At 51.4% G+C, this 23,353-nt stretch overlaps 1 protein-coding gene across 5 annotated transcripts in view; it reads right to left on the reverse strand.

Annotated features, from left to right (window-relative positions):
• Positions 1-23,353, reverse strand: part of FHAD1 (forkhead associated phosphopeptide binding domain 1) — a 123,551-nt gene that overhangs the window by 17,306 nt on the left and 82,892 nt on the right. For 3 of the 5 annotated variants that reach the window (XM_031464112.2, XM_031464111.2, XM_031464113.2), the window contains 8 exons: positions 16,490-16,597; positions 12,773-12,946; positions 10,745-10,970; positions 9,192-9,276; positions 7,186-7,292; positions 5,296-5,455; positions 3,950-4,082; positions 520-649 (listed from right to left, as the gene is read on the reverse strand). In XM_031464112.2, the coding sequence (XP_031319972.1) occupies positions 520-649; positions 3,950-4,082; positions 5,296-5,455; positions 7,186-7,292; positions 9,192-9,276; positions 10,745-10,970; positions 12,773-12,946; positions 16,490-16,597 (1,123 nt within the window). Of the gene's footprint in view, positions 1-519; positions 650-3,949; positions 4,083-5,295; positions 5,456-7,185; positions 7,293-9,191; positions 9,277-10,744; positions 10,971-12,772; positions 12,947-16,489; positions 16,598-20,013; positions 20,122-23,353 lie in introns of all 5 variants that reach the window. The other 2 variants (XM_064494042.1, XM_064494041.1) reach the window with 2 other exon arrangements.

The raw sequence follows: 23,353 nt of genomic DNA on the forward strand, positions 1-23,353 counted from the left end.
GAACTGACTTGTCCAAGGACACACAGCCAGTATAAGACTGCAGCCTCACAGGTCCGAGGCGTTGAGGGTAAACCTCCAGCCACAGGTGCGGGGGTGTAACTTGAACCTGGGCTTCTGGGTCCTAGCCCAGTGCTCCACCCAGCAGGAAGCTTGGTTTCTTGAGAGCCCTATCCACTCTAAACAGAGTATTTATTACAGGAAGTTCCCCAAGGTCAATCGTTGCACAATGTCAGTCTGTGACAAAGTTTCTACCGGGCCACAGTAAAATGAGAAAAAGGACAATATAGTGAGTTTTTCATGAAATACTATTTATTTAATATTAACGCCTGCCCGTGACTGAGAGATCATGTCTGCCCCATCTTTTTTTTTTTTTTTGTATTATGACCTCCTTTCAGTGATGAGATGATGGGTTTAGAAGACGGTGGTCCTGGCAAATCGGTCAGTCCCCAAAGGGAAACCTAGAGTCTGGGGCCCACGGCTCTGAGCGCGGAGGGGGCGACTGGGAAGGGGGAAACTCACTTGATGAGCTGGCCTTCTCCAGTTCTTTAATTCGCGCACGTAGCTCGGATAAGGCCTTTTTCTGACGCTGAATGACTTCCTCGTGCCGGGACCCTTTGCACTTGGCCCCTAGATCACTGAAGGACTGCTCCTGTGGCCAGAACGATGCAGACAGCTGCTTAATTAGGGATCAGAATCTCTCTCTTATGTTCAAGGAAGCATGAACAATTCACGGACAGCAGAAACTCTGGCGGTTAGTACCTTGGAATGTATTGTTAAGGGGCTTCAGCAGAGAAGGAATTCAAAATTTTCATTTCAAATGTAAAGTCACATCTAGGAAAATTTCCAACTTTCCCACCTTCTTAGCATCACTGTAAATGAGAGACACCCTCCATATGTTCCCTCCCCACATTTTACTTATTTTTTTCTTCTCATATTCTTCTAAGCTTGGGTTTCCACTTGTCACTCTGGTCTCATCTCTGAACAATCACATCGAATTCTGCTCCTGGAGGGGCATTTTCAGATGAGGATAAGCGATACTCTCTTCTTAGCTGGTAATAAGGATGGTGGTCAAATATTTGCTAGGGGGAATTAGATGGTCTGGCTCTTGGCTGGTGTAGAGAAAGGAAAACACCCCTCTGGAACTTCTGGAGTCCCTGGAACAGTGTGGTCCGACAGAACTTTCTGTGATGATCGCAATGTCCCGTATCTGCACCATCCAATATGGTAGCCATGTAGCTAGAGTTGGGTTTACGAAGGGCACATATAAGGAGAGATCGCCTTCATCTTTTTAGGGTCACGGACATCCCTTTGAGATTAGGAAGAGTGCAGGCTTCCTTCCTCCAGAAAAAGTCACATATGCACAAAAATTTGCATACAACTTCTGGAGGTTCAGTCATGGACTGAAATAAATAAAAAGCCCAGTCATAGACTCCAAATTAAACAGTGCTTCTCTAGGGTCCGTGACTCATTCATTCACTCATTCATTCACTTCACAATGAATCTCAGTGCACATTTGTGGAGCATTTTTATGTGCCATGCCCTGCTCTAGGCCCTGGGGACTCAGCCGTGAAGACTGGCAAAACCCCTGCTGCCAAGGAGTCTGCGTCCTAGTGGGAGGAGACAGAAGATAAGATAGTCACGGAAAATACACGGTGGGCAGTGATAGATGTCAAGGAGGGAAACTGGAAATGGGATGGGATGTTGGGAGTGATTTTCAGATACAGATCTTGCTTCTAGCAAAGGCCACAGACAAAATGGCAAGAAAGGGAAGAAATGGTCGATTTGCTTCTTTTACAACAATCTTATAACAGTTTCGGTTCAGGGAGAGAGAGAGAGGCGGCACCCAGACACTGTCTTAGGCGCCAGGGAGAGGAGGGGAACCAGGTGGACAGGCTCTGCTGCTGGGGCCTCATTCCTACGGGGCAGACGCAACGAACAAGCAGACAGGCAGGCAAATAATTCCAGAAAGTGACAAATGCTACCAGGAAAACACAGCAGAGGAGAGGGGAGGAAGAGATATTTGTTCCGTTTCTTGATTCATCAAATGCTTATTAAAGGCCCACAGGACACGTGCCACGCCCCACGCTGGCCACCAGGGGTACAAGGCCAGGAGCCCAGCCTGAGGTCCTCCTAGGGCTGCTCCTCCCCACCCCCACACGTCCCCACCACTCATCCCTGCATTTCCTCCAGGCTCTGCTCCCAACCTCCTTCTGCAGAGCCCCTCCCCCCCACCTTGTCTTTAAGAGCCCCCTCCCTCATGCTACGCTGCCCCAATCCTGCTGTATCTTCCAGGCCTTGGGGGTAGGGCAGCCACAGCAGCGAAGTTCTGCGACAGACTTTCCTCTGCCTGGAGAGCACTGATGTGACCCTTCCTCGTGGCTCTTCTGGGAATTTGTTTATTTAGAGAAGAGGGAGATTCTTTCTCATACAACTCTTAGGCCCTCTGACCCACTCTGGTTTACAAAGCAGGAAGCAGGCTGCGTGCGGAAAGCCGCTCTGGGAAAGAACAAATCCTTTTTCCCTTCTATCCTCAGCCTCCCTCCCCCATCCTCCTCAACAAATTCCATCTCATAACTAAAACCACGGGCGTCCAGTCAACCATCCTTTCCAGCAAACACGTGCAGAGTCAGAGGGGGTCTGGTGTGGGCAGGGACTCTGGGTACCCTCTCCTGCACCCAGCACAGGGCCTGGCATACAGCAAGTGCTCAACAGTTGTTGAATGTGTGAACGAACATGGGCCGGGTCCTGCGCTGAGAGCCTGGGATTCTCCAACGGGAGAGGGACCTGGTCCCAGCCCCTCGGAGCTCACAGCTGAGGGAAGCCACTGCAGCCCCTGTGCCCGGCCGCCCGGAGCAAGAAGGAGACACTTCTGTTAAAGTTCTCTGGACGGTGATCAGTGCCAAGGAAGGCCGGCTGGGCCCTGGCTCACTGCTGTCTGGCAGGGGAAAGGCATCTTTGAGAGAGCAGGAAGCCAAGCTGACACATTTGGCCCTGTTTCCAAGTGAAAATCCAAAGCCCATTACTGAAACGTCCTGCTCTCTAGTTTTGTAAAACAGAGGGGGAAAGGGCATCCCCGGACTCCAGGAAAGCCGGGGCCTCGAGGAAGCCCCGTGCCCGCAGCCCGCCTTCCAGGCGTGCAAAGGCTTCTTTCCGGGCAGAGATCACCAAGAGCCAGCCAGGCAGCATAAACGGCCCGGCTCTCTGGGAAGGCAGTCTGGACAACGGAGGACGTCCTCTGGACATCTAGGAATCTGTTCTACGTATGTACAAGGATATTAACTACAGCAATGGCTGGAAGTAAAAGCAACTTAAATGTCCATCATCACAAGGCTGGTTGGATAAAAAGGACATGATGGAATTCAATGCCACCGTTTAAAAGAATGAGGTAGATCTTTACACGCTCACTTGAAAATATGCCCGTTAAATAGTGTCATGTGGGGAAAAAAAGTTGCAGAATACATATGATACCATCATTTGCAAAAAAAAATTCTGTTAAATAAATGTATGTCTATTTAAGTTTGTGCATGTTTGTGTGTATAAATAAAATTTATTTCTCAATGACCCCATGAGATGGTGACTGGCGATATTCTCACTTTCCAGATGAGGGAATTGGCCCTCAGGCACGTCCCCAGGGTCTGAGTGGAGGAATCGGGGCTGGAATCTAGGCAGACAGGATCCAGCCTGAGCTTCAGCCACTGCCCGGTTCTGATTGTATGAGGCTGTGGCGGCTTCTGTGAGGAAAGGGTCTGATGGTGCAAATGCCAAGCTGTTCTTTGCCAAAACCTCTGCAATTCAAGAGGCAGGACTTCCGCTTTTTTACTTCACGCATTTCACCGAAGCAAGTAGTATTTTTGGAACTTAGAGTGAAGATGCTCTCAAAAGCAAAGAAAGCCACCATGGGGCTCTTTCTTAGCTTGTCCTGGGCGCTCAGGACAGGGCAGGCACTCACCTCTTGGCTGCTCAAGAAAATGTCGGTGTGGATTGGTTCTATCTGCACTGAGATGTCACACATCTGGGTCGTGTTCCTGGGCTTCTGGTCCTTCTCCTTGTGCAGCTGGGGCTTGTGTTTCTCTTGGGAGGCCCTAGGGCAGAGAAGAGGAGTCACTGGACAGCAGGCTGGGTTAGAAGCACGACGTTCTGGGGACCGTGGATCACCTCTGTACCCACCCAAGCAGAATAGGAAAAGGAGCTCCCTTTTTGCAGGTAGCTGAAGTCTTCAAGTCTTTAAGCCTCCTGCCTGAAGATTTCTAGAGAATTTAGTTCCAGGGGACTTACCGGGTAGTGGCCAGGGAGGAAGGCACCTACCCAGCCTTGCTTCTGGCCCTGGGTCTGCAGGACACCTGCTGTGGCACATATAGGGGGATTTACTGAGGGGCTGCTGTTTCTAACACTTTGTGGGTGTGGACCTGTCTATTTCTCATCACGGTCCCAGGGGCTGGGGACTCTCTTTGCCCCATTCTACTGACAATGAAAGACACATGTAGCAATTTGCCTGTGGTCCCAGAGCTTGTGGTGAAGGCGCCTGGCCTTGAACCCAGGCAGCCTGGGTCCAGAGCCGTTCTCTTAACCACTAGGTGAGTCGGCCTTGGCCATGAGCCATGAGGCATGGGTAGCAGCTACAGGACATACGTGAGACGTCAGTTTTACTCAAAGTTTCTTGGGAAAAACATTAATCTTATGTCAAAATATGGACACGCTATTGATGAAAATGCAAACTCACGTGTATTTTTTTAGACGAATCCATGGGACAACAATATATTTATTTTAAATGGACTTCTGACACTTCCTGTTTATACATTTGTTCAATCAATATTTAGGAAGTTCCTTTATATGCGAGGCACTATGTGAATGCTGGGGAGTCAATAGCAGGCATGGTCTACACAGGGTTCCTTGTGGGGAAAGCAGACACTTCAACAGGCAGTAGCAGCCTGGCTGTGTGAGTAGCATAAGGTCAAGTGGAGTGCCAGGGCTGAGGGACCCCAAGCAGAGCAGAAGCCCCTGGCTATGTTTGGTGAGGGTGAGGGATGGAGGGCTTCCTGGAGGAAGTGGCATTTAAGTTGAGCTCTACCTGGAATATTGGGCAGGAATGTCTGAGATACACAGGACTGAGCAAGGCCTTGTTTTGTTGTGAATGATGACATTGTGAAGCAATGAAACCTATGTCATTTATTCATTCATCTGTTCACTCCTTCAATTCCTCAACCAGCATTGACTAGGTCTGCTCTCTCTGTGCAAGGCTCCTTGGCCACTTGGGTGTGCCTGGGCTCTCCGCGCCACGCACACCCTCCCACACACCTGAGTGCCTGCTTGAGGACCTCCAGCTCCTTGTCCTTCTTTTCCACCAGGCTGGTCACCTGTGCCATCTTTTCCTTCAGCACATTCAGTTCGCTGCTTTGTTGCTGGACCAGCGCCACATTCTGCTCCAGTTCCACCTTCTGCTTCTCGTTAAGCTCCCCTGGGAGCGACATGAAAGATGGTGAGGGTGGGGCATGGGTCTCCCGCTCTGGGTCTTCCCTAGGGCTGCAGCAGACCTGCCAGACCCACAAAAACCATGAGGCAGGTCCACCAGCTGGAAATTCTCGGGGGTCTTCAGACTATGGCCAAGAGGTCTGCTTCCATCTTTGCAAAAAAAAGAAAAAGCAATAACAACAACAACAACAAAACAGCAACAGAGCGCACCAGCATCACCTTCTCGTGAGCTCTGGCTCCAGGAGGCGGTCTGTGCTCCTGCCCGAGCCCAGCTGGCGGGGCCCGTGTGCCTGTGGCATTTCGGGGCACCTGGTGACCTTCAGCTGCCTGCTTCTGCATCTGTTTGCTCAAGGTGTTCTAAGGCCTCTGGAGCCTGCTCTGCTCAGGAGTCTGCCAGGTGAAACAGCCTCCAGCCAAGGACAGGGGAGGCGAGAACACAGCCCAGGCCCTCCCACCTCCGGTGGGCACCCGACGCAGGTGACCACGCTGCTCCCAGCATCCCCTGCAGAATTAAGCTCCGGTCGCCCGCTGTGCCCGCTGGCTGACAGCCCAGCCATCACCTGCTTTCTTCCCTTTCCCATTTAACTGCTGTTGTGTCTTGGGATCATCTCTCAAATAAACCGCCTGCAGCAGAATCCTAGTCTTGGGATCCGCTCCGGGAAAACGCAAACTAAGACACCTGCATTGCCTGGAATCATCACAGCAACCCTGCAAGGCAGTTACTAGTAAGACTCCTACGTCACAAAGGCAGAAATTGAGGTTCAGAGAGGTCCAGTGACTTGCCTAAAGTCACCCAGCTAAGAAACAGCAGATCCAGAAGTGGGTCTAATGCTGCCTGGTTCTAGAACTGGATATTGTAGCCTTTCTACCACTTGTTCTCATACCTTAGTATGGGGGAAAAAGTCACTCATTTTTGAAAAATTCTGCCATAAAAGCCCTGGGGCCACTAACAAGTCCAGACCTAGGGAGCGAATACCGCTGAAGCCTTGGGATGCACAGGGTATGAGATGGGGACGAGACAAGAGCCCTCCCCATCCTCCCTCTGCATCCCCAAGCCTGGGAACATCTCCCAACTCCTGGCTGCCTGTGCCTTCTGGCTTGATGGAAGCCAGGGGTGGGACAGAGACGTCAGCGGTAAGAAGCAGGGGGAAGGAAGGCAGAAAGAACAGTCTGAGGAGAAGAGAAGAGGAGGAAAGCAGGACTGTTCAGCCAGACCGATGTCCATCCAGAAGAGAGTAGACCTCAGAGCTCTTTTACCCCTGCTCCAGGTGGCCCCTGATGTCCACATCAACCCCAGGGGGCAGGTGTGTTGCAGGCGTTCTTGCGTCAGGGGAAGGAGAGGCTGGGGGGAACACCTTACTCTAGGTCCCCAAGCTCGGGTGTGTGCAGGCTGGCCTGCCAAGGGGGGCCCACGGGTTGACCTCCAAGCCTTTGCTCCCAGAGACACATCCTCTGTGGGAAAAGGAGATTCTCCCCCAAAAAGAACTTTGCACTTCCACCCAGAGGTCCAGAGCCATTCGAGAGTATGCCCCGTATCAAACAGAATCAGCGCCATACCTGGGATACAGTGTTGGCTGACCCTGGGTTACAAGTGTGGTAACAGCCTGGAAAGGTTGAGTGGGATTTTTAATGGCCGGCTTCCCAACCCTTAAGCCCCGTTTCTTTACTTTCTCCAAGTGGGTCAGGACATCAGGAGACACAGGCAACTGTACACACCTCTCAAATCGGACATTCGGCTGTGGGCTTCGTTAAGGTTTTTCCTTAACTTCATGATGATCTCCTGCTGAGATAGGATTTCCTTCTGAGCAGTCAGTAAATCCTCTCTGAAATTCACAAAAACAGACTGAGTCAGTTCAACTCAATCTCCGAGGTGCCTCGAGTGCCTGGAAGGGGCTGAATACAAAGGCAAAGTGATCCCCAATCAGCGGTGGTCCGTGTGATACCGGGTCCCAGCGAGGGCGGTAAGCACGCTCCTGAAAAATTCTTGAAACAAAAAATCCATCTGATGCACTTTCATTAAAAAGAAATATGTGAAGCAGAACAAAGGCTCCCGGCTGGGTTTGCTTGGGGGCTGAAATACAATTTCTGTGAGGATGACACCTCTTCCTGCTCAAGTGTGCCCGTCAGCGTGAACCAGCGCTCTCGTGGACTTTTGATCTTTGGTGGAAAGAGGACAGGAGACTATTTATTGTGGGTTCAGGGATTCCCTGAGGACGAGGAAGGAGAGAGAGAGGAGGACAGCATGGTTGTCATTCTCTCACCAGCTTCCTGTAACTCCTGATGGAGGGAGGTGGGACCACATGAAGTGGTGTTCACGAGACCCTTTGTGGAGGGGTGGGCTTTGGGGCCCGTAAAACCAAGGGGGACACAGGGAGGGTGGGATGAGGACAGCCCCATCCCCCATTGCCCAGAGGGTGGGACATCTTTGGTAACTGAAGGATCAGGGAGGCTGACAGGGAAGACGGTGTTACCCGGGAAGGGGTCCAGAGTGACGAGGGTGAGGTGCCTTGATGGCGGTCACGGGGAGAACACAGGATGGGTTCTGAGCAGGTGTGAGACATTCCAGCCCTGGGAAGGCATGGGGTGTGTGTGTGTGTGTGTTTGTGTGTGTTTTGGAGGCAGGAGGAAGAGCTGAAGTCTTGTGCGTTCCAAAGAGGGTTAAGAGCTTCAGTCTCTGGGCAGGTATTAATGTCATTTCACAGGCTTCTGAAGTCCAAGCTCCTCTTATGCAGGCTTTTGAAGGTTGAGTGTGTGTTTATTACGGGATAAAGAAAAATACTGGCAGGTTGCATGTCAAAAAAAAAAAAAGATTGTTGACCATCAGAATGGATATAACCATACACGTGTGTGTATCTGTCTGTCTATCTGTCTATCCATCTAACCTCCTTGGCTGTAACTCTTCCGACATGAAGATGAACCTCTAAGACTCAAAGGGGTGCACAGCTGACAAAGTGGACCAGAGAATGTGGAGCTGATTCTTCTCCCGGTCGAGGCTCCTGCTGTGTCTAGAGAGAGATCTTTCCACCAGGAGTCGTCAGTTAGAACTTTTCAGAACATGGAGGCCGAGTATCCGAGTATCTTTGCCCTTGTGACTTTGGTAACTGGTATTGTGCAAGGCTCAGGCTGGTGGTTTCCATTCTCTGAGAAGCTTTCTGAATCCCATCCATGCAGCTCATCAGCGCCTTCTTGTTTGTACGCTGCTTGACAGTGGTTTCTGGATCTCTCCATCCAGGGGTTTTGTTTCTCTGGAAATTGTCAGTTCCTGGAGGCTTGAGGGATGGACTTTGGGGTTGGGAGGGATCTTCAAGGTCTTTAGTCCAACCCCTTAACTTTTATGCCTCTCCAGGACTCCACTCTACCAAGTGGTCTCCACTGTTTGAAACCTGCTTATAATGCCCAGGAATGCGCTTGCCTTGGGCAGGCAAAGACAGCTAACCATAGCATTAGCTGGCTTTCCAGTGCCTCCCTATCTCCCAAGTGGGGAAGCAGAGGCACAGAGAGGTGACGTGACTTGCCCAGGGCCACGTGCCCGGAGAGTGTTGAGTTCGGATTTGAACACCGATCTACCCAGATCTTTCCATGACGCCAGCCTGACTTGCTAAAGAATCGAGAAACTCAGATAGCAGCAAGAAGAGCCCACACTCAGCTCCGCTTCCCAGGTCCTGACGATGTGGCCAGAGGCAGGGGTTGGGTCTGGAGCTCACACACGCTGGGGTACTCACATCAGGCGGTCGCACACTGTGTCTTTGGCCCTGCTCTCCACGGGAGGTGCCGCTGCGGGGCTCGGATGTGCTTCCCCCTCCTGGGCTGAATCAGAGGGACACGCGGGCGTTACGACAGTCCTCATGAGACAGACGCACTCCGTCCCTTGTGCTTATCAACACACCTGCGTCTTTCCCAACGTGTAAACCCTCCCTCCCACCCCGCAGCCCTCTCTACCTGATGACAACCGCTGTGTGTTCTGTGTCCTCTCAACCCTCCTCAACTCCTGAAATCCTTCTAGCTGCCCTCTAAGGCAGGGGTCATCGACTCCACCGACAGATGAGGAAACGGGCACAGGAGTGAAGGAAACAGCTGGTGACCGCTCAGCTAAGTGGTGAGAGTTGGTGCCTCAACTCCTGGGTCACACCTCCTGCCCCATTTCGTCCTCTCCGCTCAGACCAGTCTGTGCTGTCCTCACCTCCCACATCCTCAGCCCCTGGCCCTCAGTCACACTCTCACTCTCTCATTTATTCATTCAACAAATATTTATGGAGCATCTGCTGAACAGCAGGCACGGATCTAAGTGTGGGGGACAAAGAGGTAGTCACTCTCAGGTCCCAGCTTAAACATCCTCCCTCTGACCTGTTCATTCCAGGCAGGCCCCCTGGCAGGGCAGTAATTTGGTTAAATGCAGGGACCCTGCCTGGCTGGTCCATCACTGACCTTCCAGTGCCTAGAATGAGCTTGGGACATAGCAGATGCTCAGTTAGGAGTGCTGAGTGAACGAATGCATGAGGCTTGTCACTGGCTTGAGACTAGGACCATGGTTCTCAACCAGGGACATCTGACCAGGTCTGGAGACATTTTTGGTTGTCCCACTGGGGTGGGGGTGGGGCTGGGGGCTATGGGCATCTTGTGGGCCAGGGACGCTGCTCAGCACTGAACAGTGCACAGGACAGTCCCACAGCAAAGACCTCTCCAGCCCAAATGCCAACACCAGTGCCAAGGATGAGAAACCCTGGCCCAAGGCCGCTACTTCCAGAACTCTCCTCCAAGAGCCCAGTGCCTTTAGTTTTCCGCGTTGCCGTGGTCATTCATGTCATTCAGGGGGAGTAAGTGCTCACAACTCTGAGTTCTTTTTTCACCCTCTTTTTTTTTTTTTTTTAAGAGATCAACCTCAGCTGGTTATGAAAGTGCATTAGACAATGTCACAAATTGCTGATGGCAGAGAGAAGCCTTTGAAAGGCCCCTACATGGGAGGTTTCCACATGGAAAAGATGCCTCCCGTCCTGCTGCCCTGATGCCCCTAACAGCCCCGGCAGCCTGTGCCTCTCGCTGGCTGACTGGCCAGACACAAAGGCTGTCCCCGTCCATTGCGTTACTTCTGCTTAACTGGGGCCTGGAGGGCGCCTGACGACGCTGTGTAACAAGAAGGAAAGGGGGCCTCCCTGGACAATAAAGGAGCTTTTAAGTGAGGCATAGACTTCCCTTGCCCATCGGCCTATGGGAACCCACAGGGTCATCAGAACCTGCCTTGAACATTAAGCTTTCCTCCGCGTCTCTCTGGACCAACCTGGGTCATTGTCCTTCAGGGTTGCAATCTCTCCTTCTATTTTTTTATGGTGTTCGGTCACTTTTTGGAGTCTTTCTTCGAGACTCACGATCGTCTGGGAGTGCTGTTTGATTTGCTCCTTGTATTCCATGATTTCTTTTTCAAAGCTGTGTTTCTGTGCTTCCTGTTCTTCTTGGAGGGCCCTTACCGTGTGCTGCTGCAGCTGCATCCGCTCCTCCATCATGATCTGGGAAAACAGACACGGCTCATGTGATCTTGAGACTGAATATAATAGTAACAACATCAACAGTACTACCCCTTTGCACCCACCAGCACCGAACTTGGCCCCACCCCAGGATCTTTGCACGTGCTGGTCCCGCTGCATAGTATACTCCTCCTGAGCCCCTTGAATGGCTGACTTTTCGGGTGTCAGGCCTCAGGGACAATGACACCTCTGTCAGAGAGGCCCCCCTGACTGCCTATCTAAAGGAGACACCATCCCGTTTTATTTTCCCCGGGGCACCTGTCATCATCTGAACAATCTCATTCCTTTGTTTCTCGCTCCCACTAGAGCGTAAGCTCCACGAGGACAGAAAGTTACCCTTTCCTATTTGCTGATGTGCTCGTGGCATCCATGCCTAGATCCCTACCACGACATCTAGATCTAGATGTTTAATAAGCATTTGTTGGATTAATCAGTGAACAATCTTGTAAGAAAAAGGCACATGAATTTGTATTTCTTAAAAACAAAAATTACCAGCAGTCCCCCCGATGGTGAGTCAGACGCCTTCCCGTGACCGCCCTCCCTGCCTGCGGCACCTCTCGGCGCCTCCGTCTCAGCGTCCCTCCCGCTTCTCCCACCGCCGTCTTCCGGCCGTGTGGGTGACATCATTCTTCTGCTCCCTATTCCCAGTTAACATGCTGGGCCCCAGTCTCCAGTCTCCTCCCGACATGTAAATTCTTTGCCTGAGCCGCTCACACATGCCCACCCTTTCAACAATCACTCCATTGAGGCTACCTTCCAAATTTAGACCCCGTGTCTTGCTTCCTCCCCCAGATCTATCGTGCCACCAAAGCTGTGCACAAAGTTTGAACTTTGATATCCTACCCTCGCCTGTCTGAGTTCTTCATCTTCTCCAGAAGAGAGTCCTTCTCCCACAAAAGACCCCTTACCACGGCCTCCATACTTCCACCATCTCCATGTGCCATCATCCCCCTTGGTGCCCTGGCTTGAAGCTCACCTGTCTCCTTGTGGTCCTCCCTCTCCTCGACGTGGGTCCTGGCAATCAGGTATCAAGTCCTGCCATTTCTCTCGTCACTCTATAGCGACTCCTTCCTTCCACCCCTGTGCTACCTTGAGTGTCCAAGTCCTTGTGATCCTGGACGACAAGCAATGGCCATCCCATGTCACACCCCGAGCTGGTGTCTCCAGCTCCAGTCCCTCTGAAAGTCACTCTATGCACTTCCGTCAGGTCAACCCTTATTACCTCTTTGTCCACAGACATGCTGGGTGAATGTGTGAGTGACAGGTGAGTGCAACAGTGAGCCCTGATGGTGGAGGGCCTTGAATGCCGAGCTAAAAGTGAAAAACATTACCTTACGGTCTGTGGACTCGTCACTGATCACTAGATTCAGGGCTGCTCAGTCCTTCGACCTGATCTTGTAAAGACCCCAAATTGATTATGACATCTTAGAGCACCTTGGAGAGAGGGCGTCATAGCCTCTGTTTACCTTTTAAACTAAACAAATGCTTCTCAACAGAGGGTGACCTTGCCTCTCAGGGAACATCCGGCAAAGTTTGGAGACATTTTTGGTTGTCACAATCTGGGGGGGGGGTGCTACTGGCATCTCGTGGGTAAAGACCAGGGATGTTGCTACACAACCTATAATGCACAGCATAGCACCCCCCATACCCCTCCTCCCACCATGAGAAAGAGTTACTCGACCCAGACCATCAGTAGTGCCGAGGCTGAGAACCCCTGATCCTCGTGGCATTGTGATCGTGCAGTGATGGAAAAACTCTCCCGTCCTTGGAAGGCACCAACTTACCACTTTCGTCTTGGCAGTTTCCAGTTCAGCCAGTGTTTCATTTAATTTCACGGTGAGGGTCTCTACTTTTATAGTCTCAGCTGCCTTAGTTTTCTGAGTCTTTTCTACCATGGCCAGTGCGTCATTTAATTTATTATTTAACATGTCTTCTTTTTGCACTTTTAAATCTATTTCCTAGACAAACAACAAACAGCAAATCAGCAGAAATTCGGGAATAAATGTTAATCCTAGCCTTTCCTCATCCTGTTTTTAGAGAGGAGGTAATCTCTGTTCTGCTACTGTTCTGTTGAGCCTTTTTAAGTCCAAAGTTCATGCTTTCTCTGGAAGGTTCCAATTATTATAGAACTCTTTTATATTCAGCTGAGATTTGTCTCCTTGAGATTTCTGGTCTCTGAGCACAGTTCTGTCACCTAGAGCTCACTGAGTAAGTTTTATTTCTCTTTTATGAGACAGGCCTTTAAATATTTGAGGAGGGCTGTCATGTCTCTCTCTAAATCTATTTTCCAGGAAGAATGTGCTGAGTTCCTTCACCTGCTCATCACAGGACCTGCTTTCAGGACACTCCTTCATTTTCCTACGTGGCTTCAGCACCAGGATGACCTCCCCTCCTCCCGTGGGGCCCTGGCAAGGTTGGACTCTGGCTGCCATGTCCTCAATGTCCTCCCCCTCCTCCGGGAACCCAATCTTCCAATCTTTGTCAACACTCTCCTCTCCTCCTTGAGTCCATCCTCAAACACTGTGGAATGTGGGCTTTGTGACAGGCGCTGTGCTGGGGCTGGACGGACTTATTTACTTGACTTCAATTTTTTAAGAGCAGTTTTTGGTTCACAGCAAATTGAGAGGAAAATACATTACAGGGGTTTCTTATCCACCCCACCAGCCCCACACATGCACAGCCTTCCCTACTACCCACATCCCCACTGGACTGGTCCATGTGTTCAACTGATGAGTCCATGTGGACACATCGTTATCACCCGAAGCCCATAGCTTACATTAGGGTTCACTCTCAGTGTCAGCCTATGGATCTGGACATTTGTCATTAACATTATCCACTGTAATAGTACCATACAGAGTAGTTCCACTGCCCCCCAAATCCTACATGTGTTCCATCTTTTCATCCCCTCTCTCCTTGCCAATCCCCTGTCTTTTTACTGTCTTCATAGTTTTGTCTTTTCCAGAATGTCGTGTAGGCAGAATCATACTGTATGCATCTTTTCACAAACATTTTTTTAATCCAATCTAAAATATATTCTTGAGGTTCAGGGCTGGGCATTCCCGGACTCTGCTGCTGACAGTGAAAACTGGCATGAACTTTCTGAGGGGGCAGGTGTCATTTGGGAAGGTGTATCACCAGCCTGAAAATGTCCATATCCTGTGACCCGGTAATTCCACGTTGGGGAATTTATGCTAAAGGCAGAACCACACACATGCACAAGGCCTGATGCACAGAGTTGTTCAGCCAAGCATTTTTCACTCAAGTGAAAAGTGAGAAACAGCCCAGTGCCTGAGGGTGAATGAATCCAGGTTCACCCAACACAGTGCAAACCCAGGTCATCCTTCACCGGCAGGTCATGGAAGAATGTTCAGTGACATGTGGACATATTTGTAACACGGAGTCAAAAAGCCGTGTCCAAATCAGCGCGCACAGTATAATGGTGTAAATCACGTTGTAATAAATCTATATTTGTTGGTGTCTGCAATAATGATCAACGTGAAGCCAGCCTGGAAGGAACCACATCAGAACGCCACTAGTGGTAACTCTGCTCAGTGGAATCCTGGGCAATTTTTATGGTCTTCTGAGTGATTTTCCGTATTTTTCAAATTGTCTAGAGCAAACAGGTACTCCTCTTATAATTGGGAAAAGACACTGATTTTTTCTGGGGTGGGGGACAAAACAAAATGTGATTTTCATCACGCAGTGTCTGCCAGCCTCGCCTGGGAGTCAGTGCCATCTGTTTGTACCGCTGCAGTCTGTTCTTATTCGGTGCCTTGACGTGGTCGTTACTGTTGAGAAATCCCGGTGTAGGCAGCGTGCTGACCTGGCCCGAGAAGGTGCTCCCTGGGGACATCGGCAGGCAGAGCACAGAGCAGCAAGGCTCGGCCTGCCCCGGAGAACCCACGACAATCTGAGATGGCTTCTCTTATGGACGGTGAATCCGCCCGGGGGCGGAGCACGCTGCCTGGCATCTTTGGTCCTTGCTGGCCACTCACCAGTTTGCTCAAGTTCATGGTTCACGCGGTTCTGAGTTTATCTTTCTTCTCCCCTCTCTACTCTTTTGCCTGTATAAATCCTCTTTTCGCCTGTGTCGATGAAATCAATCTTTTGAACGCTCTTCCGCGTGTAGAAGTCAAACAGCACCCAAATGAGCAACTCTGCGTCTGAGTGGGTCTTTGACCTTGTACTTCCTGGGTCTTTCCTGGTAAATGGGGAGTCCCTGGGGCAGAGCCCCGTTTCTCTACCAGCCGGCCTCGAGGGCTGTCACAATTCCTCACCCTCTGGTGTCACCGCTGTTTTCACTAAGGCTGTTGTTGAGGACGCTGTTGGTTGTATGACAGAGTCTGCTCTCTGCTGGTCCTGAGGAGAGATGCTCTCTGGGCCGAGTACCCAGAAGGTCTCATTTCCGGGAGCACTCGGTCCACTTCTGGCTAGTGAACTGCACAATCCCTTTCACTGTAACTCCTAGACTAAAAATTAGGACCCATTTATCAATGTCATGCCCCACACTTTTTTTTTTTTTTGCATTAGTCTCGTTCCAAATCCATTTTCTGTCCTGAATAATCTATTTTAAAACTCTAACTCCTCCTTTTCCCCTACCCCTAACTGAAGGACTTTATGCAAGAGCCATGGTGAAGCATCTGGGGAGACAAGGCTGCGTGTAGAGATGGCACCCTTTGGGTTCTCCCTCCGCCTGCAGCACTGCCCGCCCACGGGGGGTCCGGCACAGGTGTGTCAGCGGGAGCTGACAAATCTTGCATCGCTTCACCCGGCTCTGGTCTGCTCCCTCTGGACACGCCCCAGCTGGTCAAGGCCCCACTTAAAAAGTGGTGCCTGGGACTGATAAGTAATCCAGATGTGGTTTACAGGCACTCATCTCCCTGGAGCAGCGTCATTCCAAGAGCACATGGGCTACTTGTTAAAAATGCAGATTCCTGAGTCCACCCTGCAGACAGTGAGTCAGAATTTCTAGGGGTGAAGCCCAGCAACTGGGAATTTAAAATGTACCCCGCCCTCCAGTGTTTCTATGCACGCTAGTGTTTGGGAATATTTCTTCAAAGAAAACAATCTAAGATCAATGTGAATAGACTTACAGGCCTGTTTAGACCCATCTGGTCTTGAAAATCCTTTGAAATTGCTCTTACTCGTATTTAAATTTAACTCACTATTGTCAGGTTGTGGGTTTATCACTTGCTATAATAATAAAATTAAAAATAAAATAAAAATAATAAAAGCAGCCGACACACACAGCGTTCGCCGACTGCTGGGTGCTTCTCTCTGTGGATGTTAGCAATCAAGCCTCACAGCTCCACGAGGTTGACCTGTTGGATTACCTGTATTTCATAAATAAGGAAACTAAGGTGCAGAGATGGCAACTCCTGCCCAACGTCCCACAGCCAGAGGGTGGCAGAGGTAGGATCTGAACCCGGACTGCCTGCCCCCGGAGCCCAGGGCTTAGCCATCCCGGCTCCTCCACGTCTTTTCCTCTTTGAGACTCGTACCTCCTTCTGCTTGGTTATGCGGTTCTCCAGATCTTGCACCTTTTTCTTTTCCTTCTCTATGGCCTCCTTCGCTTTGTGCTTCTCGTAGGCGATGCTGCTTTCTGTAATCTGGAAGTCAGTGACAAGTGGTGTTGAGGGTATGGCACGAGGAGGAAGGGGAGGGCACTGCAAGGGGAAGCCGGGGTTAGTAATCGCTGAAACCAGTGAGTCAGGGTTTGGGAGCGAGAGTTCCAGGAACAGGAGGACACCTGGAGGAGAGGGAGGTGAGAATCTCGGCCTGCCCGGCACGCCAAGAACCCGGAAGTCATGGCTTGGTTGATTATGTCCCTAAAAGGGAGAGTAATTAGTCACTCAGGATTTCTGGGCTGGTGCTCAGGAAGTGACATGCTGGTGAGTGTTCAGGTTAAGGCGTTTGGCGCTGAGCCACTAACTAAACTACTAAACAGGTGTTGGCCCAATGCCGGGCCTTGGAAGTGCCCGGCCTCTTGGGAGGTGGGGCAGGAGAGATGAAGCCTGGTGGGGCACACGGGGAGTGGGGATGCCTCCTGTCCCAGCAGGCTTGATGCCTGTGGCTTCAAAGGACACTGGTGGTCTCCCTCCAACCTACAAAGGCTTGGGTCCGAAAACTGAAGTCCAGGGCAGTCTGGGACCGAGAACATATACCCAACAGATCTGGTGATGGGGAGGGGATAGGAGCCCAGCTTCACCCACACAAGCCCTAGGAGGTACACAACCAGAGCAGGGTCGAAAAACTCAACTGGTAGCTGTTGAAACTGTTGTAGTTACATCTCCCATGCAAATACAAGGTTCACAGGGACAACACTTAATAAACAAACAAACAAACAAACGAATAAATTACATAAACAAAGGCTGGAAAGATGCGCACCATCTTTCACATGACGGGGGTTTGAGATTATGGTAACTGGTACTTTCTTCTTTCACTGCTCTGTAATCTTTTAAATTTTCTTCAGCAAACAAGAATGATTTGGTAAAAAGAAAAACTACTGAAAGTTGTAAGAGGGGCTGCTCTGCTGGGGGCAGGATGAGACATCGGATGCGTGGCCCTGGAGTAAAGGTGATCTTCCCGACAGCCCTGCTGTTCTAGCATCGTGTCCTTGGCCTCCATCCTCCCCGCCCCGCTCTGCACCCAGGCCTCCCTGCTCCACCTGGGCTCTGACTCTCCTCCCTGCAGGGGCTTGGCATTTTCCTACTGCCAAGTCTGCTTAAGACTGTTCAGCCCCGACCCTGCCTGTCTAAGAGGCCACCACCCTCTTCCATGTGCCCCGTGGGAGGGTGCGTTCCCTTCTCTAATTTTGTGCTCCCTGGCAAATCACAAATGAAAATGACAATGATGATACTGCCCGCTCTCTACTCGATACCACGTGAGCACCTGCACCGCGTACTGAACGCAAGCCCCTAGGCAGCATCTGCCCCTCATTTCGCAGGTGAGGACGTGGAGGCTGTCAGTGAGACAGTAAGAGGATGAGTAATGTGCCAAGGTCACACCGTCAGGAGGTGGTGGTGCCAGCTCAGACGCTGGTGCCCTGCCCTATTCTGTCACCTGGCTTCTGGACCTTGCCTGACCCGTCCTCCTGGTTCAAACTCCACTCTACCTGGAGGCAAGAGACACGCTCGTGTATTCATACTTAGGCCGGTGCAAAGTCTGCCACCCCGCTCATCTATATTAGGGACACTCCGGGGACAGCCACTGACCACAGTTTGGGTTCTACTCCTTAACAAGGCATACTCTGAGTCGGTGCACCCTCACCCTATGCGGACTCTGACCTCACTTCCTTGCATGGGCTGGCACAGTCCCACTGCCAAGGTCTTTGCTTGACTATCCAGCCCCCACGTTGGGCCACACGCACCATCCTCCCCACCCGACCTGGACTCTGACCTCACCTGGGCAGGTGCTTCACAGTGAATGCATTGATTCCAGACAACAAACTACTGGGGTGGTTCTGTCATTGTACCCACATTACAGATGAGGGCCCAGAGAGGGCAAGGGGCTTGTCCAGGGTCACACAGCATGTTAGGGCAGAGCTGAAATTTGAACCATGCCCCACTTTGCCTACTCTGTGTCTCCCTCCGACTTTCTTCCCCTGACCCCTCATCTGGCTTCTGTCTTGTTCCAGCTTATTTCACTCCTCGTGCCCCCACCTCCGCCCCCCGGGCTAACGCAGGCCCTCCCTCCTTTGCATGTGGGCTGCTCGATGTAGGGGCGTCTCTTCCCTAGATGTTTCCTTGGTGCTTCCTCACCCCTCCGGGTCTCACTCAATGTTATCTCCTCCGAGAGGCTCTCCCTACCTGTGGGCCACTCCCTAATCCAGCCCTCTTTTGTCTTCTCCACGGCACCTGGGGCTCTGCAGTCACCCTGTGCGTCTGTGGTTGTCTGTCCCCCCACCCTAGAGCGGAAAGTCTGGGAGGGCATGGTCGAGGTCCGTCTAGACCCTGCAGTGTCCCTGATGCTCAATAGGGCTGAGCACACGGTAGGTGCTCGGTAAATATTTGCGGATGGATGAATAAAACTGAATTAAGCAACTCACTGGAGTCACGGCTCTGTTTCTGGAAGTTCCACGAGGGCCAGCACGTGCCTGTGTGTGCCCTCTCTGGCCCTCAAGCTCAGCTCCTGGAGATGCCATTACAGGTCACTAAGGGCCCATCTCCCTGGCCTCCTGACCCCGAGAGCCCTTCTTTGGCTTCCAGAGTGTGGCTCTGGCGTTCAGGCTGAGCTGAGTGACAGCCCTCCTCCCAGCCTTGGGGTCTGCCTTTCACGGGCAGGTGTGGCTGGTGGGCCCAGTCCCCAGGCTGGTGGGGGTGGATGTCTCCAGCTCTGCCTGGGCTTGGCACTTGGACAGCCCTCCCCTCGCCACATCACCCTCTCCTTGAGGATACACTTCTCATCTACTGCAGAAGGCACTGACCCCTGGTGCTTCTGTGATGTGCCCATCCCGTGAGCGGGTTAAGTACCTGTCTACTCCATTGTACTCTGCGATGTTTGTGTCTCTACCTGTCTATCGGTCCAGGGAGGGTCTCCTTGGGAGTCTGCAAAACTGGGGAGGGGGGTGTTTTTCTCCTGTGTCCATGCTGGGTTGCATCAGAAATACCTTCCAACGATGAGGAGGAAGGGGACTGACCCAGACTCCAACCCTGGGGTTCTCCCCTGGGGTACATCTCTCTTATGAGTTAGCTGACCAGCAGTGCTTAAGCACAGGGCCCTCCACGTACGAGTATGGTTCTAAGTACTTAATATATACTCACTCATTTAATCCCATGAGGCAGGGACTATTACCAGCCCCATGTTCCGGATGAGCAAACTGAGGCACAGGGGGTTAAGTGGTCTGCCCTAGGTCATACGGTTGGTGAGCTGTAGGATGGGATACTGGCCACTCTGAGTCGGGGCGCCGCTCCCACCTGCCCACGTTACCCCCTGCTCTACATCAGGGCACCACGTCTGGTTCTGGCACTCCTTCCAAAGGGGTCTGGCTGCCACAGCCCGCTTTCTCTCTCTCTGCTCCTCATACCTCCTTCTGCTGGGTTAAATGGTTCTCCAGGTCTTGCACTTTTCTCTTTTCTGTCTCTAAGGCTTCCTTTGCTTTTCTTTTCTCATGGGCCATGCTGCTCTCCAAAACCTGAAAATCAATGACCAGTCTTTTTGGTTGCCTTCACCTTTAGGGGCAAAGTTGCTAATAATGGTGACACTGTTAATAATGCTAATAGCTCAGATGCTGGGGGTTTGGTCTTCCATGCCAGGGCCCAAGGCTGGCACGTCTTACCCAGCTTGCTCTCACAGCAACCATATCAGAGAAGTGAGTGGCCCCACTTTATGGATGAGGAAATTAAGGAACAGAAAGTTGATGAGGGCTGAGGGATCATGCAGTCTGTTAGTGGCGAGGCCAGGACTGAACCTTGTGCGACAGAAGGCACGTTGCCTGTGTGCGGAGGCCCTGGCAGGAGGCGAGGGAGCAGAGGGAACCAGGCCTGTCTTATTTCGGAGTCTAAACTCTTATCAGGGCACCAGGCAGCCTCTCGGATAAGAAGAAGAATCTCATTAATAATGGAATTTCCCATTATTGAAATAAATCGCTTAAAGAGAATCAGGTTTCCAGGGGAGGGCGGTGTATTGAATTAATGAGCCACACGATTTCTAGAAGGGGTGTGGGCGAACCTCACCAGGGAGGCTCTGAGAGGGTGGGAGGGACGTGGTTAGTATTTAGTGCCCATAATCAAGGAATTTTATCTAGGAAGCAACTTGCTGATACGCTATTCAGTTGACGCAAATCACAGAAGGATCTAAGCTGCCGGCAGGGCCCGTCTCCAGTGGTGGCAAGAAAGGGCACCTGAACTTTCAAATGGGTTGTGCGTTAAACGCCAGCTTGGCTGTCAGATGTCTGGAACTTGGAACATGGCTTCCATTACAGCCGGTGGCTAGGGGTCTAGATCAGCCTGCAAAAATATTTAATCTCTAACATGGATGAAATACGACATATTTTGATATATTTTCCAGTGAAAAGTCATTAAAAACCCCCAACACTCAGCTGTTCCAATACCAGCCCTAAACGAAGCAGCAGAGCAGTCACATCACGGGAGATTCACATTTATTTTGAACATCTGAGGTGGGTTTCGGGGTAAGACAGCTTCCTGCCAGTGACTGGGGTTGGGTCCCCCGCGCCTGGTCTCATGTCTACGCTTGGGGCTTTGCTCTCGGCAGCTCCTCTGCTGCTGCGACGGCCACTCCGGGGAAGACTGTCCTTGCATGAGTCACACACGGCTCCTGTCCCCTCAGCCGCTCTGCTCTCTGGGCAGGTGGTGGGAATTCACCTTTCGCGATACCTCAAAACCCGCATTATGACCTAGTGATTCCGCTGTCCTTAAAGATGCGTCTGACAATAGGGAGGGAGGTCTAACAGAAAAAGGAGTCAGGTGACCCTCTGAGGTTGATCGAAGTCTGCGCCTGGGATTTTTATCTCAGATTTCCTTGACAAGAAGCTGCGGAGAGGTTCTGGCAGGAGATATGGGCTGGCATTTTTCTTGGCCTGGGGTGACCTGGCCACAGCTCCTCCCTGCCATAGGGTGTCCATCACCAGGCTTCCCTGTAATCTCCCTCCTGAAGTCCCTGTGACCTCGAAAGCTCTAAATTCAAGGGGCTGCCCCCCAGCCCGGGGCTGTTGACCTCCTGGTGGCATTTGGCCCTGGGAGCCCTTGTGAGCGCCTCCTCCTCATCGCCACACCTGGAGAAATAACTCAGGGCCAGGCCTCGGTGACACTGTTTACACAGGCCTGCAGAGCCCAGCTGTGCGCAGACCCCAATGAGACCCGACATGTAAACACCTTCCCTCTTGGGATCAGATCAAATTGCAGAGGCTCCATCTTTGTCCCTCAGGGGTGGGTGGGCAAGGCTTTTACTCTGAGGGGTGGGGACAGAGTGGGGGGTCGATAGAGAACAAGTGCCTGAACAGACATAGAAGTACAGTGATCATACTAACAGCCACCGTTCACTGCATGATGCTTCTGCCAGACACTTCACTGTACAGCGTCTCTAATCCTCACAGCCAACCTTTAAAGAAGGCAGATAATGAGCCAGTCAGGAGCCCAGCCAGAATTTGAACCCATGTCTCATCTGCCTGCCAAGCCTGCATGCCCCTGGGCTGCCTCAGTATTGAAACACTAAAGAAAGCATTTTGTAAAAAAGACTCAGGGAATCTGAGGGGGACCCCGAGGTAAGCATGAGTGAACAATGTAACAGGGCTTTCCCCAAAGCTAGTCTGGGCACATCAATAGAAGTCTAACATCCTCAACGAGGGAGGGGAGAGTCTTGCTCTAGGCCACTAATGGCTGGAGAACTGGGTCCAGCTTTGGCTACAAATGGTTTAGGAAGAAAACAGATGAAGGGCCACAAACTCAGATGCCTGTGGAGGTTGGACAGTTACCCCAAATGAAGTGGGTTGTGTTTAATGCTGCAATAGGGAATGCTGAGGACTGTGGCAAATTTCTTCTACTTGGTTCAACTCCAGTCCATTTTTGTCAAATGGAAAAGAGGGCCAGATTTTCTGACTGTGCAAGGGAGGATGGAAATCTGGATTTTTTAGCAAATTTTATGAGTTCAAGATAAAACTTCCCATGGCCAAACATAACATGTCCACAGGCCCTTTTCAGCTGGTGAGCTGCCAACCAGTGACTTCTGGAGAGCAGAGCAGGTCAGAGGAGGGGACCAAGGCCGGGCCCCAGCCCTGTGAGGCATATGAGGAGGAACAAGGCGATTTGGGTCTGGAGAGGAGCAGGTGCCTCTATTTTCAAGCATCTAAAAGGCTATTCTGTGGAAGAGAAAGTAGATGGGTGTGGCAGGAGCCCAGGGGGCGCGTGGAAGACTGATACCCTTCTGGGAGAGAGTTTCATTTAACTCAACATAAAGGAAACATTTTCTGCCAGCCCAAGGCATCAACCCTAGGATGGACTGCCCTGGGCTGTAGAAAATTCCTTGCTGGTGGATTGCAGGCTGGATGATTTGGGGATGTTTTCGGAGGATGCACGCAGCCCTATAGTCCCAGGACACTGTACCTCCTCCATTTCTGTGCTCTGGGATGCAATCTCCATGCAGAAGATGCTCATGTCATCAGCCCCAACTTATCTCCCAAGCCTTGTCTAGGACTGTATTTTAAACTGTTTACAATTTTTTCCAACTGGTTGTCAAGGCTACAGCTCTAGGGTTCTCTCCTGGAGTCCCCCATGCTTCTTCCCAAAGTGGCTGAGCCCTCCCAAGGACAAATTACTCCAGGGAAGCTCTGCCACGTTCTACCCTCATCATACATGGTTCTGAACTTACTTCCACAGGGCCCTCAAGCTGGATTTGGGCTCGAGGGGACT

The sequence above is a fragment of the Camelus dromedarius genome, chromosome 14 (assembly GCF_036321535.1).
Source record: "Camelus dromedarius isolate mCamDro1 chromosome 14, mCamDro1.pat, whole genome shotgun sequence".
Lineage (NCBI taxonomy): Eukaryota > Metazoa > Chordata > Mammalia > Artiodactyla > Camelidae > Camelus > Camelus dromedarius.